Source organism: Gobio gobio (genome assembly GCF_949357685.1).
Source record: "Gobio gobio genome assembly, chromosome: 10".
NCBI lineage: Eukaryota > Metazoa > Chordata > Actinopteri > Cypriniformes > Gobionidae > Gobio > Gobio gobio.
The window spans coordinates 6,365,237-6,386,525 of record NC_137116.1 but is presented as its reverse complement, the minus strand read 5'-3'; the positions used below and the strand labels follow the sequence as shown (position 1 = coordinate 6,386,525).

The 21,289-nt window shown below is 37.8% G+C and overlaps 1 protein-coding gene across 1 annotated transcript in view; it reads left to right on the top strand.

Annotated features, from left to right (window-relative positions):
* cabin1 (calcineurin binding protein 1) overlaps positions 1 to 21,289 on the top strand; it is a 170,471-nt gene that overhangs the window by 65,874 nt on the left and 83,308 nt on the right. Inside the window, exons 28-29 of the mRNA XM_079827753.1 lie at positions 6,177 to 6,356; positions 7,863 to 8,281. Coding sequence (XP_079683879.1) covers positions 6,177 to 6,356; positions 7,863 to 8,281 — 599 coding nt within the window. The remainder of the gene's footprint in view (positions 1 to 6,176; positions 6,357 to 7,862; positions 8,282 to 21,289) is intronic.

The following is a 21,289-nucleotide window of genomic DNA, read 5'->3' as shown; positions in this document are numbered from 1 at the left end:
AAATGTCATGTAAGGTTAACGTTTGCGTCACATTTACCTCAGGCAGTCATTCAGTATCCACCGAATTTTATTCACTAGAAAAATCAACTCTTTCACTAAATATATCCTCTATATTAGCCTATATATTCATAAAATTCTACTTAACCTGTTAGGGATGTCTTGATTATTTAATGCATGTTAAATAAAAATGTCATGTCATGAAAATGACAGACACTGTGTATAAATGATTATATTTCAACAACGAATTGGAGAAAAAACGTAAAAATATTTTATAATTATATTTGGAAGTTTATGCAAGAACTGCCTTATCTGAAGTTTACATGTTTGCATACCATGTGTTATTTGAGTGTTGATTATTATACCTAAAAATAAATAGCAACTGAATTTAGGCTAATAGTTTGGGCTCTGTTGTTAACCTTTAATATTAATGTGCAAGTAAGGGCTCCCTATATAATTCACAGAAATATCTTCAATAAACTTTATTTAATTCATTCAAGGACAGACACTTTTTTCTTCTTCAGTAAACCACTGTTTAATAAAAATAAATAAAAAGCCATTTTGTAAAACTGCTGTACCGAACTCGTACCGCACCGTGACTTCAAAACCGAGGTATGTACCGAACCGTCAGTTTTGTGTACCGGTACACCCCTACTTACTTTTGACCGTAGAATATCTAGCAGGGATGAAATTTCACAAACTGACTTATTGCAAAAATGGCATCCTATCACAGTACCACAGTACTTGAATTCACTGAGCTCTACATATGTTTATACATGCAGACTGCATGGCTCGGTGCTTGATTTAATACACCTGTGGCAGTGGGTCTGATTGCAACACTTGAATTCAATAATTGAGAGGCGTGCCTTAATTTGTCCATGTAGTGTACCTCTGTAGAGAGAGTGGAAAATATTTTCCATTCTGCCTTCTTTAGCTAACTTCACCTAGCTATTCTGTCGAAATTTATATAAACTATATCAGAATGAAAGTTTGATGTGCGCTCTGCTTTTGAGGAAGGTGACCCCAACCCTGTTCTAATATCTACTGTGGGTCACATCAGAGTTTATTATGCAGGTGCTTCAAACTGAACTAGCACTTGACCTTTTTAATACAAAAGTCCTTTTCTTCTGTGCATTCAATATTACAACACTCTTACTCTATTGGTGATTTCCACCTTCAATCACATCAATCATTTCTGCAAAGAAATTTCTGTTATTTTTTCCTGCCCAACGCTTCCCAGGACACAACCGGGTCACGTCTAGACTCTCATTGTGTCTTTAACATGCTCTTGAGCTCCTATTGACCAGACTAGACCTGCAGACCAACTAATGGGCCTCCTGTCAGTGTTGGTCTATAGCTGCTAATACACTCTGCAGGAAGCTGCAATTTTAGGCTGACGCAGCGCCATTTTTCCCCTTCGCGCTGAGTGTGCGGGTGCGTTGGCGTTCTCTGGAGGAGGGGAAGGTTGGTGTTGCCACTGCACTCTGTTGTGTCATGGAGGTGATGGTGTGTGCTAATTTCTACCCTCTGTGCCAAATGCTGACACTCCCAGCATGCTCAGGGGCCTTTTCTGCTTGTTTGTGGGCAGCACAAGAGGAATCACATTAACTTTCTTTTCTGGCTTGCTGAGAAGCACAATATTTTTAAGCGCTTTGGTCTACCTCAGGAGCAGGCTGGCTGTTTTTAGCCCAAAGCCCTAGTTAGGGTTCAACACTGCATTGAAACATGGTCCCTGTAGTTCTGACCTGTAACCCCTGCCTTCAGACCTGGATAAAAACCACTGTACCCGTTAAAGGGATAGTTCACAAATGTAAGTTCTTAACCATTTACTCAACCTAATGTCCTTCCAAACCAATGACTTCTTGGTCTTTTGTAGAACACAAAATGAGAAATAAGGGAGAGTGTAAATGACTCACTTGAATATTTGTAAAGTAAGTCTCTTCTACTGAATTTGTCGCATCTCATTGGTGCATATGTATTTATTTCTTTGAATATGCAAAAGTAGGAATGAGATTTGAGAATTACTGTGAAAGGAAATATTAACAGTGAATATCTACTTAAATTTGAGTCTTTTCATCACATAAGTTGCATCTGAACACTTGGAATATAAGTAATATAAGGGGCTTTTCACACTTTAAATATTTAACCCTGGGTCAAACGGAATCCTGGGTTATCTTGCTTCATGTTTCACACTGCTCATAATTTACCTGAGGTTACCAATTTAGTATTCGTAAGCGGTTGTTTAACACTGCACATTCATAAACCCTGGGTTAACATTAGTATTTGCATATTGTATATTGAGCCTGGTTAGTACCTGGATGGGAGACCAACTGGGAAAACTAGGTTGCTGCTGGTAGAGGTGTTAGTGAGGCCAGCAGGGGGTGCTCACCCTGTGGTCTGTGTGGGTCCTAACACCCCAGTATAGTGATGGGGACACAATACTGTAACAAGCACCGTTCTTCGGATGAGACGTTAAACCGAGGTCCTGACTCTCTGTGGTCATTAAAAATCCCAAATTTGCCCATTGGCCCCTGTCCATCATGGCCTCCTAATCATCCCCATATATATATATATATACGATTGGTATCATCCCTCAGTCTCCTCTCCACCAATCAGCTGGTGTGTGGTGGGCGTACTGGCGCAATATGGCTGCCGTCGCATCATCCAGGTGGATGCTGCACATTGGTGGTGGTTGAGGAGATTCCCCCCTTCTATGTAAAGCGCTTTGAGTGCCTAGAAAAGCGCTATATAAATGTAACAAATTATTATTATTATTATTATTAATTATATTTACGGTGTCAGTGTCACTGATCAGAAGAACATTGCATGCAATATGTTTACACAAAGGCTCTAACATTGCGCATCTTTATATTTATTTTATTTTTTATTTTTTTTATTTTATTATTATTATTATTTTTTTTATTATGATAGGACAGTAGGTAGACAGGAAGCGAAGTGGGAGAGAGAGAGAGAGGGGGACGGGATCGGGAAAGGTCCACGAGCCGGGACTCGAACTCGGGTCGCCCAAAGTGCAACAGCACTATATGTCAGCGCACTGCCCACGAGGCTATTGGTGCCGACATCTTTATATTATAAATTGAAGACTGCGACTATACTATCAAGCTTATAAAGGTAAAAAATTTAACCGTCTTTACACTCCAATTGTCAAGTTTTCTGTCGCCATTTGACATTTTTCCTCTCAAATACTGAAGCTACTGTTTATACAACACAGTGTTTCCGTGACGATTAATTGTCCATTGCTAAGCATCTATTCGTAACGTTCTAACACCACATTGTTTCATGCTGTACAAATTTGGCACAGCAACGGAGCAGGGTTTCATAAACGTGTGAAACATTCATTTAGCCTGGGTTAAAAGCGGTGTTTAGAATGACATTAACCCAGGGTTAAAGGGATTTTTCACCCAAAAATGAAAATTCTGTCATTTACTCACCCTCATGTTGTTCCAAACCTGTATCAGTTTCTTTCCTCTGTTGAACACAAAAGAAGATATTTTGAAGAATGCTTGCAACCAAACTGGTGATGATAGCCATTGACTTCCATAGTATGGAAAAAAAACCTCAATGGATATCAATGGCTACCAGTCACTGTATTCTTCAAAATATCTTCTTCTGTGTTCATTAGAAGAAAGAAACTCCTACAGGTTTGGAACAACTTGATGGTTAATAAATGATGACAAAATGTTCTTTTTTGGGTGAACTATCCCTTTAAGTGCAGTGTGAAAAGCCCCAGAGACTACTTTTTTGGGTCCTTATTGTTTTTTTTTTTTTTACATATTTGATAGTGTCTGTCCCCATTTACAGTGTATGAAAAAGAGCAGGTTGGAGCAAAACATTACAACATTTTGTGTTCTACAATAGAAAGTCAGTAATATGGGTTTGGATCAACATGATGGTGAGTAAATAATGACAGAATTTTCATCTTGTGGTTAAAAAATAATAGAGCACTGCAGGGATTACTTTTTTGTTTTTAGGCCAACACTGAAGTTGGCATAACCCAATAATATTCCATTGACTTTCCAGAAAATAATCACGGTGACCAACAAAAATGTAGCTAACACTTTAGTTTAGGGCCCAATTATCATTATTAACTAGTTGCTTATTAGCATGCATATTACTAGGATATTGGATGTTTATTAGTACTTCTTATAAAACACATATTAAGGCCGTATTATTAGTGCTGTCAAAACACGTTAATGCGTTTAACACGTTTAACGTGTTAAAAATATTTAACGCAGCATCTGTTTTTTCCCATCAATCCTTTGGATAGCGTTACATTATATGACCACGCTCTTATTCATGAAAATGCTTTTAAAAGTGTCAAGCACGCTAAGACACAAAAGAGAATGAAGTGCTGTACTGCCACGTGTCCGTGAATCTCCTATCTGTGACAAAAAGACCTTCAGACATCACTTGAACAGACAAAAACAAACCTTTTTGCCAAAATGCCCATTTTTGTCGAGTATCCTCACAAGCACAGTAAAATGAAGTCTTAAATGAACGATACGAGTTAAGAGACAAGGTTACATGGGTCAAAAATAATGAAAACAATAACTTTTTGTGCATTTTGACATGGCAAGTAAAAATCTGAACCGGTCTGACTGGGCCAATAGATAACATTGAGCATTGATTTATTGAAGAGCAGGGAAATGTGACATTTATTATAATGGGTTTATGTGAAGATCGTTTTAAGTTAAAATGAAAAGTTGTTATATCTTTTTTAAAGCCCAGTGAATGTTCAAAATGATAACTTTATACTGTTTTTCTCAATTAATACTGTAATGCTGAATGCCTATATTTAATGGCTAAAATTGTTTTAAAAAATTTAAATCAGTAATATTGGTATCTGTGATGCTGGCCTTCTTTCATAAAAAGATGCCATTAAACAAATATTTAAAAGCTACTGTCTTCATGTTGTTTCTACAGAATTTTTTTTAGATTAAATGTGAAAATATTACAATATAAAATAATGTAAAAAACGTTAATGTTAGGTGCGATTAATGGCGATTAATTACAGAAAAATGTAAGTAAATTTTTTTTAAATCGATTGACAGCACTACTTATTCTACATCCCTCAATCCTACCCAATACCTAAACTACCTTACTAACTATTAATAAGCAGTAATTAGGAGTTTATCGAGGCAAAAGTCGTAGTTAATGGTTAATTAATAGTGAGAATTGGACCCTAAATTAAAATGTGACTAATTTATTATTCTACACTTTAAAAATACTGGGTTGTTTTAACCCAATTTTGGGTCAAATATGGACAAACCCAACCATTGGGTTAAAATGTAATTAAAAAATGTAACCCAGTGGCTGGGTTTGTCTATATTTTACCCAAATTTTTTACAGTGTAACATGTTTTGTTTATCAAGATCATTTACACATATGAACCCAACTTTATGAATTTTGAAGCCTAAGTACAAACACTAGAAAAAAAGTTGGTCTACACCATGGTCACATGACTTCAACCTCACTATCATTTAAGCTTCTGACAACTTTCAATCTTTATTTAAAATCTACAAGTTGGAAGTTTTGAGTTAGATTAGTTTGCTAGAGCAAGAGTTTATTGAGCGGACTATTGAGTAGACATGAGTTTACCCGTTTTGGCGTAATGACGTTTAAAGTCCCCGACAAACTCTGCAGTCCCATTTAAAATCACGTGGATATTACTGATGTATTTTATGTTGTAGATTAAAACATTAAAAAATATTTTGAGTTTGTTTGCAGAGCTTAATCCAGGCATTCAACCAAAAACCCATTGACTTGCCAACTCGTTTCCAGGCTTTAGCACTCTGTAACTATTACTTTAATTTGTAGAAACTGTTCGCAAATGTTCTCAGGCACAGAAGTGTGATTTCACTTTCTCTAGATTGTAATCCAAAACCTTGTTCCAAGATAAGCCTACCTGCTCTACAGGTATAGTATAGCTGCCATTCGTAATAATCTCATCCCTGCAAATGTTTCCAGCTCTGTGTCCATTGGAGGAGTTTATTACACAATTCATCTTGGTGACTGTAATGATTTGTGGATTGTGCAAATTGGGCTACTTTGAAACACTCTGAATCAAGGGTCTTTTTAATGATATGAATGTTTACAAAAGATGGAGGAGGAAGGTCTTGTTGAGTGTAATTGTGTGGTTTATTTTCTCCCTAAATCAGAGCAAAGTCAGGACAGTGTTGCTGGCATGTCGGACTCCAGCTCCTTGCAGGATGTCTTCATGGACCCCACCAGCTCACAGGACAGCAGCCACAAGGTCGATACTGGGAAGTGTAGTATTTTCCCGGAAGAATCAAATGCCATTGGAAAAGAGAAACGGGGCACAGTAGAGGACAATATAGGTAATGATCCCTGCTCTTCTAAACACATACAGTACATGCTGCCAAGATTTGAGAGTGATAGCAGTATTTATTGTATATTTGGGAAATTCATACATGGTTATAACTTTAGTAATGATTTAGAAGTGATAGCACTAAAGGTCCAACAGTTTAACCAGTAAATGTAATGCGTACACTTAAAAAATGTTTAAACCAGTAAATGTAATGCTTACACTTAATTTTTTTTTTTAATAATTAGAAAGGAACACTTCAGTAGAAAAAATAAATGTATGGATTATCATGTTTACTTCAATTTAAAAATATATATATTTTTACCCAAAATAGGATGGTGTGAGCATTATTGAACACTAAAAACACGTTATGTATGTTTCATTCATACTGGAAGCCAGAGGATGCCCTCACTCAGAAACTCCAGATATACCTCACAGAAGTAAAATAACATGACGTTCCAGGAAATTCCTAATTCCTGACTAGAACACTTTGTCATTAAGTCTGAAGACAATAAACACACGACTACGACAATATATGGCTTATCAGTGTTCTTCGACCCATTTTGGGTATTTTCATAAGAATAAAGTATATTTATAATGCAATGCTAATCGACATAGCATTAATTACAGTATAGAATACTACAAAATAATATACTGTCTGCCTCATTCTGTGATAAGAAGCCACTTCAGATTCCAAATGACAGACACTCGACTGATGTTATGAAGAGAGTTTGGAGTAAAACATGTAATGTTTGGCACGTTTTGCTTTTTAAATCGTAAGTGACTCAAACTGTCAGCACTTGCAGAGACCATTTACTCTATGAAACGTTATTGTTTAGCACATTATAAACATCTCCCTAATCTAATATATACGATGTGTGTGTGTAATTCATATCTAAAAATATAAAAATCTTTGAATTTTATATTCATCAAAGAATCCTGAAAAAAATTGGTCATGATTTCCATAAAAATATTTAGCAGAAAAAAACTTTTTTCAACATTTATGATGATAGTAAATGTTTCTTGAGCATCAAATCATCATATTAGAATGATTTCTGAAGGATCATGTGACACTGAACACTGGAGCAATGATGCTGAAAATACAGCTTTGATCACAGGAATAAATTACATTTTACTATATATTCACATAGAAAACTGTTTTTTTTTTATTTGTTTGTTATAAAGGGTTGGGTTACTATTATTTTGTAACGGTAGTGTATACTGTAAGTGTTACTGCATGATGATGATAGTAAATTACTCAAAAATAATCTTAATTTCCATGAAAATAATGTCACAATCCCAAAAAATGAAATCATCCTGAAAATAGTCTTGACTAAATATAACTTCTTAAGAGTTTTCTTTTGATATTGGATTGAAAAAAGCTAGGCATGGTCTTGACAGTTTGCATGAGATTCAGCCAATATCTGTCTTGACAGGAGCACAAAACACAGTAGGTTCTTGCTTTTTACAAGCAATATCTGCAGCTGGTGGTCACCTCTGCACTCTTAAAATCCCACAGGCACCTTGGAGGACAAGAACATGGATATCAGCTCTGCCACACTGTCTCAAGAATCTTCTGTCACACAAGAGTCTTCAGACACCACCTTGTCCATCACCTCCCCTGAGGCGTCTGTCCCGAAAACTCCCACTACAGACACCCCGACCCAAGCTCCGTGTCTGCCGCCGCACACGGCCCAACCTCACAAACCCCACTCCCAGACGGGCTCCTCCAGCGAGGGGAAGCGCAGGCCAGAGCCGCCGCCTCCCCTGGAGGTGATAGAGTTGCCTAAGTGTCTGCCGACGGGACGGGGAGAACAGAGGAAAACACTAGTGGACGTGTGTGTGAGGTCTCTCTTCCTGTGTTTGAGTCGCTTCCCGCAGCATTACAAGAGTCTGTACCGTCTGGCCCACCTGTACGCCTACAGCAGGACACACAAGGTATGCGCACACACACTTCACACCTGTCATTTCTGTGCCATCAAAATACAGGACTATATAGATTTAGCACTATATAGATTCTATTTTATTCTATAACATGGTAGAATGAACTGTAAAGCTGATATTTAAAACATGTTCTTCTCAAGGGGTCACATCTTTGTCACCTCTTTTACCCCTGATGAGTCTGCACCCGTTTTACTGCAAATATGATTCATTTTAGGGAGATTCACAGTTTTGAATCCAAAATATAAGTGACTCAGCACATTTTTCCGAAGGACTGCAGTCTTGTTTTTTTACTGTAATAATTCACTCCAGAGATTTTCGAACTTTTCTTCTGTCTATTTGGCTGATCCTTCCAAATCTGTCATGTAATCAAGCGCATAAAGAATGATGTAGTCACACAAATGTTTTTGCATTATTACAAGTGCATTATTTCGTTTTAAAGTAATTTGATATGTTCATGACATAACTTAATTCTATAAAACCTATTTAGTTTGAATTAATTTTTAGTACATTTCACAAGAACCGGTTTGCTTTTCCACGGGCTGAGAGCCACAACAGAGCCATGTCTTACGTCACTGTTTACGTCTCATCTCTCTCAGCAACGCTAGTGAGGCAGCTGCAATGTTGCCAAGTGTGTGGTTTTCCCGAGGGCTGTTTTTTCATGTCCGCGGGATGAAGCGACCCCAATTATGTGATATTTAGCCCCGGGAATGCGAATTTTAGTGCCAAAAAACACATATTTTACCCCCAAATGTGATTTTTACTGGGGAATCCCCCCCTGGAACGCGATTGGGCTTGTTTTGAGTAGCAATTGGGCGGGTTTGTTGTGAAAACCTGGCCACCCTGGGCAGCGGGAAACACACACACACCAGGCTTGTTCGAGATGCATCGTCACTGCGCAGACCGATCCACGTATGATATTAAAAAAAACGCATGAGTGAATCAAAAGCATAAGGAGTCATGTGCTCTCGCTGGACTCGTTATCATACGGCGATCGGTCTCTGCACAGCACCGCTGCGAACAAGCCTTCCATCAACAATGCAAACGTTGCGTTACTATTGATTCACATGGCTTTACGATCCTACATCGGCATCAAAACACAACGCAAACACAGCGAATCCAACGCATTCATGCAGTTCGCCGTAATTTGTATAGACGGAGATTACAAACGAGCAGCAGCTGTTAGCTCCATTAGCTGCTATTTCAAACATGGCGGATCTCAAGTTTGTGTTCGTCTTGTTGACCCCGCCCCCAGCGCCTGACGTAATCGGTTCTTACTTCTAGCCCTGTTCTAGCCCAGCAATGTTTTGGTGCTACTTAAGAACCACTTTTCCTGGCTCGGAGCTGGGGCTTTGTGTGTGGAAACACAAAGAACCGATTTGAAACTAGGCTCTGGCTCCGATCTAGCTCTGGCTCTGCTTTGGTGGAAAAGGGGTATAAGAAGCTCCTCAGTCGAACCAACTATGAACTGGGACTAGCTCTGGCTCTGAATTAGCTCTAGCACTGCCTTGGTGGAAAAGGGGTATTAAAGCTGCAGTCTGTAGTTTTTCCTCTTTGTCGCCACCTCTGTTCGAAATCTGCTATTGCAGTTATTTGCGGAATTATCAACTTTACGTGAATGGTGCCTCGGCACGGCACAGCGCGGAGGAATCCAATGTTTTGAGGAGAGTGTGTGCGTGTGTGAGTGTGTGCACAGTCACCGCGCCGGTGTGGATACTGTCATTCGTAATCTCAGATTCTACTTTTTGAAACTATGACCAACATAAGAATTTTCACCGTAAAATGTCATCTGTAAGTAGCTAACATCCACTTTTGTTCTGACCAACTAAGGGGAAAAAAGCACATTGGAATACATCACAATGATTAAATCTACTGATCGCTTATCATATCACGTTAAACCGTGCACATTATACTTTGTTTTCAAATTGTTAATGTTAACAACATCAGCATTGCGTGACTACATTTAATGTGTATTAGGCAAGGGTGTAGATTTGGTTTGAACATTGGGGGGGTTGAACGTTGGTATGCTGCCTGTTATTTTTGTATTATTATTTTTTTTTATGTGTATTGTTATTGGATAATTTATTTCTTCATATCTATCTATCTATCTATCTATCTAGGCCTACATGCTTTAACTGATTACAAATTCAACATATACAAATATGAAAGAGACAACATTTCGAAATTTATTTTAAGATTTTTACATTCCACCTTAATGCATTTTACATTTTTTTTAAAGGGAAACACATCGGCTCTTGAACAACTTTAAATCATTGATAATTACAGACACTATTAAAAAGTGAACTAGCAAAACAGACGACTGCTTTGGTAACTTGTTATACTGATAGTTATAGCTAAATACATTGCAATGGATTAGCTAGCTAAAATATATGTAGTGTGTACTTCGCTATTACACAATATTCTCATACCTCATTCTCAGTACATGCTTTATTTTTTTTGCATCCCTCTCTGACCAGCAGTTAAATAAAGTCCGCTGTGCAGCGCTTCTCTTCATTTTTGGCGCTAGCGTTACCCGTGCCGTGTGCTCTCCTATTCAAACACCACTCGCGTTGTTTTGGTGAAAGTGCAACTCATTGGTTGGACGTTACCAATTGACCTATCGGTAAGCCCCGCCCCCCTTAGTTACTGTTGCTAACTCGGACAAACAAACAGAGTTGCTATATCTTACAATGTACAGCTGTCAGTGTGAAAACCTTATCCCGAGATGTTTTTGGACACAGAATGTAGCGTATACCCCGTCCGAATGATGGCCAAACGTAACTGATGGTTTATCAAGTTTATTACATAGTTTTTCACTCAAAAATATCATCGTAAGAGCTGAACAAACAAAGCATAAGTGCACCTTAAAGTCTCATTCACAAACTCTCTCTCTCCGTGGCATTACCATTAACATACACAGCAAATTACACAAAAACACTCACAGTAAACAAACATATACACAGACCGTATGCCTTTTCGGGGGTGCAGTAAATAACTGGTGAACTTTGAATCTGCAAAACAACTCCGATAAACTGCGTGCGAGCTCTCCCTTTCACTAGCCGGAGACTATAATACCCATCAAAATAAGAGTCCTCTTTATTAGACAGAAAAGGCAGACCTTTAAACATATCTAAACTCACAGAAATAAAATGGGAAAAAATAAATATGGTGAGAGATTAATTTGGAAGCGATGGTTTACAGATCTCAATGCAAACGGGAGAAGCCTCTTGTTACAATCGCAGATGATAACATCCAGGATCAACAGTGTTCATGTATCGCAGGGTAAGATTACATAAATTCACATTTAATCCGTTTAATATGGAGAGATGCACTGAAATGTAGACCTTCGTGTTTCTGACCTACACCGTTGCATGAGAACAGTTAACGTTAGTTATAGTTAGTCAGTTTGTACGTTAGCAGGGAATTACTAACTTTAATCGTAACTTAACGAGAGTATGACACCCAGAAAATCCTCTCAGGATCCCTGGAATCAGTGTTACAGTACCTCAGGCACGACGTTTACCATTTTTGTAGCATAAACACCATCAAAACGATGAGAGCTTCGGGTTTTCCAATGTTTCTCTATGGCGCTGACACCTAAAGATGTCCGAGTTCCGGTCCCAGCGCAACTGATACTCAACTGCCATTGGCTCATCGGCGTTCGATGGGAGGGGCTTACCGATAGGTCAATTGGTTCAATGGAGGGGAAGTATTTTTTGTCTGATTTATTATGACAAACTCATTTAATTAGGAACAAAATTAATGTTACAAAATAAAAGAATTCTACATATTTTTAGTTTGATCTACTGTGATTTTCATGTTGAAATATTGGGGGGGTTGTAACTGATGGATTTGAATATTGTTGTTACCCATCCCCCCCGTACACTACGCCCCTGGTATTAGGGCTACCCGTAGTTCAGTTTCCCTTTCTGTGCAGTCTAATTTCTAATTGTCATAGACCAACAAATGAATTGGAGTTGAGGTGAATTGCTCCCTCTCATAGCCAACGCAAAATAATTGATATTTACCGTAATGCACATAGCACAACGAGAAAGGCACAACAAAGAAGACTCCATAACTGTATGAATTAAGCGAACAAGTGTGCTACTGTTACGTAATTGAACCATTGAAATGTCTTACCTGTCCAGCAGAAAAGAGAGCCCTTTTAAAAGCCCTTTTTATCCTTGTTTTTGCATGGGCCCAGTTGCAGTCTCTTTTTTTCTGTAACCACTCCGAAGTCCGAAGTCTTTTGCATTTTACAACGGGTGAATCTCCAGTTGTCACTGGTGATTTGTCGTTTAAACCTTTCTGGATCCGCCATCAAATTGTTAAGTTTAATTATATCAAGTGCTGTGAGAAAAGGCTATAAATCTCCACCTCCAACATCCTCAAACGCAATATAGCCTAGTAGATGGGACACTTCCTTTATGTGTACAGATGTGACGTAATAACGCAAAGACATGCTCGAAATTTCCAGCGGAAATCCACCAGTACCACTGGAATTAAAAACATTATTACAAGCTTATCCTTGTAAATCGAGCTAAGGTAAGCAGATCGGTTTGAACACTAGCTGGTTATGTACTTGCTCAAATTAATTTTTGATTATTTTTAACCCAAAAAAAGCTTAAACCCCCAAAATGTCAGGTGGTGCAACTGTCCGAACAAATGAACAGACTCAGAACACTATTCAAAATTGTGTCTCAATAATAAAAAAATTAAATAATCCAATATACAAATTTTATAAATATTAATAGTTTTAAAGCTTTTTAAACCTTTGTCCAGCAATTTGTATATTCTCAAATGTCAGGGTGGCACAACTGCAAACATGGCTCTTTTATTATGAATTGTAATAACTGTACAGATGATCATGCATCATCCAGAGGAGCTCAACTGATCCTTGCAGAGTGAAAAGGTTTGTAGATCTCTCACAAATACTGCTAAAAACTGCTCATTTCAAGTATGGGTAGGTTGGCACACGTTCCATGTCAGGTGGTACAACTACAGCACATGCATACAACTATTTGGTTGTACCGCCTGACATAAAAGCAGTCATTAAATGTATTTAAACACTTTGAAATGTTATTTAACAACTGAAGCTTAAAAACATGCATTACATTATGCATTACTTTATTTGTCACTGAACCTATACCACACAACATTTATTTTATAGTACAAGATAAAACAACATTGATCATGGTAAAATATGTTATCTTTTACGCCTCTCATGAGTTATTAAAAAATACTTAACACTGTTTCTGCTGGTTTATTATGTTAACAACAAATAAAAACGGGGAAAAATTTAGTTACTAGTTTAGTTTAGTTTATAGTTTGTTTAGTTAAAGTTGAAATACTAAAATAACTCAAACTAAAATCTTAATATAAACCTTTAAAGCATATATATTTTTAAATAATCTTAATAAAATTGACAAAAATGCACAACAAAATTACAAAAACTTTTAAGTAAATTAAAATAAGGTCTAAAAATAAAAAAAATATATATATTTTTTAAATATTAACAGAAACTATAATAGTATTTCAATGATACTAAACTGACACGCTTTCCAACTGTTAATACAAAATAAAAAAAACTAATTCTCTTTGCTTTTGCATTAAAAATATAATACTCTGATGTATAATTACAGATGCACTTTACAATGTATAATATTGATTTCATAATTTAATATATAATAATGTATAATTTTTTCATTCTAGTAATCAGAATATTTTCTCAATTTACTGTAGACTACTGAGAATTTACGCAATTGCCTCGGAAACAGGCTTAATTTTCTTTATACACATTATTTATTTTGGCGTGAAGTATAAACATGACATTTCTCGATGGTGTTAATGAGATTAATCTCGTTTAATCGCACCTTATATTTAGGCCATTGGTTGAGTCAATGTTGGCCCACTCAAATGTTTTCAACTTTTAGGGAAATCACCCTGCAAATGGCTTATAGTTACACTTGTGGTCTCTGCACATAATGTCAAAAAGTATTTTGACAAAAAAGGACATGAATAAGCTTTATAATAAGAATTTACTGCACAAGAACGGCAGCATCCGTATAGGTTTTTCTGTAATGTTAACTGAGCCAAGAGGATGATATCATATTCACCAGCGTGCGTGTGTGTGTTTGAAGCCAGTGCGCAGTAGATGACACAACCCACAGATATTAAGGCTGGGTGTTGAAAACTGCCCACTCGCCTCATAGGCGCAAAAAGAGCAGTAGAGCCAAATTTATCTCAATGCCAGAATGTTGTGTAACACCACTGACCACTAAACAAACCACTTACACTTGTGCGAAGTCCGCTGTAGTTTGTTTTTGTCTTGTGGTTGATATGTGAAGTTGATATGTGCGCATGTGAGGCCAGTGGGGATTCCCTTACTTCACATGCGGTAAAGTTATGTAAAAACCCATGCGAAATAAATCAACATCCTGCTGAATTAGAATAGCAGCCTTTGTTAGACACTGCAAGCCCTTCAGCTGTGATATATTATGTGATATAGGGGACATCAAGTGCTCTGTTGCTTTTATAAAACTACTTACTACATGTATTGAGAATTTTTTTTTAATTCATTTATTTTCTTTTAATAGTTGCCCTCAATTGGGAGCTGTGCAGTGATATACACTTATCTGTAACTATATTGGGTTTGACAAATCAGAATAAGAACTATCCGTTTTATAATTATGGTTTAATTATTATGATTATGATTATGATATACACTATATATTGACAAAAGTTTTGGGACGTCTGCCTTTACATGCACATGAACTTTAATGACATCCCATTCTAAATCCGTAGGGTTTAATATGGAGTTGGTCCACCCTTTGCGGCTATTGCAGCTTCAACTCTTCTGGGAAGGCTTTCCACAAGGTTTAGGAGTGTGTTTATGGGAATTGTTTACCATTCTTCTAGAAGCACATTTGTGAGGTCAGGCACTGATGTTGGACGAGAAGGCCTGGCTCGCAGTCTCCGCTCTAATTCATCCCAAAGGTGTTCTATCGGGTTGAGGTCAGGACTCTGTGCAGGCCAGTCAAGTTCCTCCACACCAAACTCGCTCATCCATATCTTTATGGACTTTGCTTTGTGCATTGGTGCGCTAGGGCTGCTCGATTATTGAAAAAATCATAATCACGATTATTTTGGTCAATATTGAAATCACGATTATGTAACACGATTATTTCACATGACTTTGGGAATGTGTTGTATTTATTAAAAATGCACCTTTCAACAATTCAATTGAAATTGTAACATTTGTTGTACTTTTTGAACTATTAAAATAAATAATATAACATATATTCAAATCAAAGTATAAAAGTATTCACGTAAAAATGATAACCACAAATAAATAAGATAAACAATTTGGTTCGGCTAGATATGCTTTTCAGGTACGTCTAACATTAGTTTTCAGGTACAGAAATGTATCAAATGTAAAATAACATTGCATATTTGAGTGCATAAATTAAAGATTAATCCTATTAAACTTACAAAAGCTATTCAATCAAGTGCAGTGAATGATGTCCTTGTCTTTTGTTGTTTGACATTAAACAGACAGCAGTAAAGGCTACTGCCTCTTTAAGACCTAATGCTCGGATATGCATCGTCTTTATCGACTGTATAAAGTTCACTTAAGGCATATACAGACTATGTCTGCTAGGATACTCATCAAGATGGACATGTTGACATACGTTTTGTGTGAGTTTGTCCGTTCAAGAGCAAGACTTGAAAGAGAACTCAATATTTGCGCGCTGAGAGACGTGTGCGCGCTCTCGGATGAGCGCACAGAGATACATTTTCTCACAGCGCTCGCGGCTTATCATTCGCTTCTTCTTGCACTAAACCCGGGTGATGACGGTGAAAACGACTGGTCATATTCGAAAATATGGCAGCACTCGCATGCATTGAACAAAGTTTACAAAGAGAGAATTATTTGAAAAATATGAGGGGGAAAAAATGACGTTTACACGGCACCCCTGCTCTCGTCAGTTTTTGTTTCTTTATTAGATTGTCATAGGTCACTCTGTTTAATTTTCAAGTGGTTAAACAAATTTGTGGTGTTCCCTTGCGTTGCAGCCACTAACATGTAGCAAATCTTGCACGTAGCATGTTTCTGCTCGTCGTCTGATTCCTCAAAGCCAAACTGTTCTCAGACAACGGAGTTGGTTTTGCCTTTTTTGCTCACCAAACGCTGCTGTAACTGCCCTCCTTCTGCCATCTTTACTCGCGCCGAGTTTTTAAATTCCAGCGGATGATATGCACACGAGACAGACTCACGACCTGAGAGAGATTTGTGGCTTCGGGAGGGGTGGATGAGCACGTGCGCGTTTTATTCAGAACGCAAGACAAAATAAGAGTGTTCTTGCAAAACTGGACATGGCAAAAGAATCGTTTTTTCTCGATTGTACTATTGTGGTGATCGTTGGGAGGCGAAATCGAAATCGAAATTCGATTAATTGCACAGTGGCAGTCATGGTGGAACAAGAAGGGGCCGTTCCCAAACTGTTCCCACAAAGTTGGGAGCATGACATTTTCCAAAGTTTCTTGGTATGCTGAAGCATTAAGAGTGCCAAGCCCAACCTTTGAAAAACAACCCCACACCATAATCCCCCCTCCACCACACTTTACACTTGGCAAGGCAAGTACCGTTCTCCTGGCAACCGCCAAACCCAGACTCATTCATCGGATTGCCAGACAGAGAAGCGTGATTGGTCACTCCAGAGAACACGCCTCCAGTGGCGGCGTGCTTTACACCACTGCATCCCACGCTTTGCATTGCAATTGGTGATGGAAGGCTTGGATGCAGCTGCTCGGCCATGGAAACCCATTCCATGAAGCTCTCTACACACTGTTCTTGAGCTAATTCTGCGCACTGTGCGCCTCAGCATGCGCTGACCCCGCTCTGTGATTTTACGTGGCCTACCACTTCGTGGCTGAGTTGCTGTTGTTCCCAATTGCTTCCACTTTGTTAAAATGCCACTAACATTTGACCATGGAATATTTAGTAGTGAGGAAATGTCATGAATGGACTTATTGCACAGGTGGCAGCCTATCACGGTACCACGCTTGAATTCACTGAGATCCTGAGAGCGACCCATTCATTCACAAATGTTTGTAGAAGCGTCTGCATACCTATGTGCTTGATTTTACACACCTGTGGCCTTGGAAGTGATTGGAACACCTGAATTCGATGATTTGGAGGGGTGTCCCAATACTGTTGGCAATTTGTGTATCTATATACAATATATCTTTTATAAAGTCATATTAATTTAATGAGGATTAAATTCATAAGTTAAATTAGTTAACTTATTAGTACATTCATTTAGAATTTTAAATACATTACCATTCAAAAGTTTGCGGTCAGTAAGATATATATATATAAATATAAATGTTTTTTTTAAAGGAATGAACACTTTTATTCTGCAAGTATGCATTAAATTGATCAATAGTGACAGTAAAGACATTAATAATGTTACAATTGAATTAGATATTCCACAAAAAGGAACAGCATGTATTTGAAATTTAATCTTTTGTAACTTACCAAAGATTATATTTCAAATACATGCTGTTCCTTTGAACTCTCTATTCATCAAATAACCCTGAAAATCTGAATCAGCACAAGATAAATGTTTCTTGAGCAGCAAATCATCATACACTCTAAAAAAATGCTGGGTTAAAAATAACCCAAGTTGGGTTGAAAATGGACTAACCCAGCGATTGGGTTGTTTTAACCTAGTGGTTGGGTTAAATGTTTGCTTAAAACGACCCACTTGCTGGGTTAAAACAACCCAATCGCTGGGTTAGTCCATTTTCAACCCAACTTGGTTTATTTTTAACCCAGCATTTTTAGAGTATATAAGAATGATTTTTGTAGGATCATGTGACACTGAAGACTGGAGTAATGATGCTGAAAACTCAGCTTTGATATCATAAATAAATTACAGTTTACTATATATTCACAAAGAAAACAACTATTTTAAATTGTAGTAATATTTCACAATATTACAGTTTTTAACTGTAATTTTGATCAAATAAATCCAGCCTTGGTGAGCAGAAGAGACGTCTTTCAGGAACATTAAAAATCTAACAATAGTGTACAAGCAAAAAACCTATAATTTGTGTAAATTTGAGTAAAATTTTTTGAATTACCAAATAAACTATCAGAACGAACACTTTTATTAAAATGAATCACTCAACCCAACTCTATTTAATTAAGTTTCAGTTGTAAGAAGATTGACCCTCACTGACTGAAGTGACGTGATTTATCAAAACATCTGCAGCTTTTACCTATGAGAAATGTACCATTATATTTTTTCCAGAACTCCTGTGGCAACACGTGTGGAATTTTCTTTAAGCCACCTAGATGTAAAATAGAGCAACAAAATCATGATTTGTCTTGAGTTTGAGACTGACTCATCTCGTACTGTTTATGATGATGCAAGCAACACGCCGACCTGCAGTGTTTGTCACTAATATGCAAGAGAAAATGAAATGGTCACAATGACATTTTTTGATAGCAGTGATGCATAACGGTTTCATGGCCGTTATGAATTATGTTTGGTTGGTACATTTTCTCAATTCATTCACCATTGGCCAATGTGACTGTGTTCATTTTGGGTAAGAACCTGCATGTTAGAAGCAACATTTTAGACTTGTGTGTAAACACATTGTCAAACGGTCCCTGCATGTGATTATCTCATTTTCTGCTTCCTGGAATCTTCAGTTTCCCATTTGTACAGAACAATAGCAGCTGCCTTTGTAGCAAAAGGGAAAAAAAACGGAGTAAATTTCCATAGGCATGCATAATAATATCAGTGACTGCTTAATGGAAGAGGGCACTTGGAAAGAAAGCAAAGCATTATTGGTCTTAGGTAGACTAAAACCAAAGTTACATGGAAGTAAGATGCCAGTACAAAAATTGACATGGAAGAAGGAAAGTCATAGAGTTTGGAGCTGTCTCTCTCTCTCTGTCCATTGCATGTGTATTTGTGCTCTTTGCTGACACTTCCTTACCAAAAGGACTCGCATATATCATCTCCATCCCTTCACACTGAAAATTCTGTCTGATCTTTAGGTAGAGATTGTTCAGCTCTGAAATTTAATCACCCCACCATGACAAGCCAGAGATTTAATAACCGCCACAATGCGTTTAAGGGCGCCCGGCTCTTTCCCTAGATGAAAGCGTGGAAATTTAGCTCTCAGATTTAATGAATGGCCCCAAAACAGCATGTGTGACATACAGCGAGAGATACACGTGTGTCTGTATCCTAATAAAGAAATCAGACTTGCAGCGCTATGATGTTATGTGTTCATTAACAGTGAATTAGCGGTGTGGAAATGGATTTGATGGGATGATACAGTGTAATTATATTTGAGTGACACAAGAGCCAGTCTTTAGCTGTCAAATAGGAGCTGTTTGTCTACGATTTTAAGTTGTTTCTTGGGTTTTTCCTGGCTTTGGTAAAGCATACTGCCATACTTCTCGTTCTTATTTAGCTATTTTATGCTGTGCAGAGAATGCAAATATTTTAGATTCTAGATTACTGGGCTAAACCTGTTTGAAGTCGATAGTCAGCAGTCAAAGTTTTCTGAAGGTTCCAAAACAAAATCACCAGCAACCATACCTCAAAGGGTTCGATTTCTCGTCGAGGTGAAAAGCTGCCTCGCGCGATATTGCCATGACGGAGTGTGAGGGTGAAGTTAGGATAGAATATGCCACCGCTACATCACGCCTCCACTGTTAGTTTTCTTTTCTTTTCTTTTTTTAGAAATAAAAACTATTTAATTCAGGTGAATAACGGTCTCTTCAATTCCATGCAGCTCATCCAATACCAGCTGTTCGAGTCGTACGCAGCAGGAATCGGAGTTCACTGATCACGAGACGAGAGGGCGGAGGATTCGTTGCGCAACAGTGCCTAAGCGTCTGACAAATGTCTTACATATATTGTAGAATACGTGTTCAGCACCACCGCTCCCTATACACAGAGTACATGCAATCATAAAAGTATTTCAATCCATAGTTTTCACGTGTCGTCACACGCTTCTAGGAACGCCCACCTGGAGGGCAAAACAAGGCTCTCCATTGCCCGCTAGTCCTTTTTACCAGGTTTGTAGTCAGTATTAATGCGGTAAGACAGTGATATTAAAATACCAAATTCAATATACACCTTATTGATGTTGCATACTTTGTACAGGAAAGCAGACGAACACAGAATATTAGTGCAACTCGAGGTTTCTCGTTAGGTGTTTTCCCCATCGAAACCCATTATAAAGAAAACACGTTGCGTTCATATTCTTGCGTTCATAAACTTTGCTTAATTTAATCCTTATTGGTGCAACTCACCCTATAGTGTTTTTCACGTTAAGCATTTTAAAAACGTCCCGCTGTTTTCAGTGATTGAAATACTGCAGCAGGTGCTGTATATGGATCATAAGTGCCCAAAACGTGCATCTTGTTCACATATTTTTGTTTTAAGATGGAAATTTGACAGGCTTGTGCTGCCGTTCTATGGAGTTCTATGGCGGTTTTGCCCTCCAAGGCTCCGCGACAGTCACGTGACTGAAAACTATGGAGACCCCTCAATTTGAAAGCGGCTCCCTGATGCATGCAAATATCTCCCAATATGAATGCTATCTTAGCCTGGGCTGTGTAGTTGTAACCATCTCTTATCCATGTATCATGCTTGAAGAAAAATTTGGTCTCTTTGCACTTTGAATATTGAGATGTACTTTGATTGTAGTTGCACTTATTATTTGCACTTAAATTGATAGTTCACCCAAAAATGAAAATTACCCTATGATTTACTCACCCTCCAGCCATCCTAGGTGTATATGACATCTTCTTTCAGACGAACACAATCAGAGTTATATTAAAGGGTTACTTCAGTGATTTAGCGTTAAGCTTTTTATCAGTAGATAGTATATTCAAATTATGGTACTTTCCCCCCTCATGTCCCCCTAAGACGAGAGAATTATGCATTTTATTTCTGGAAAAAATGATGCAAA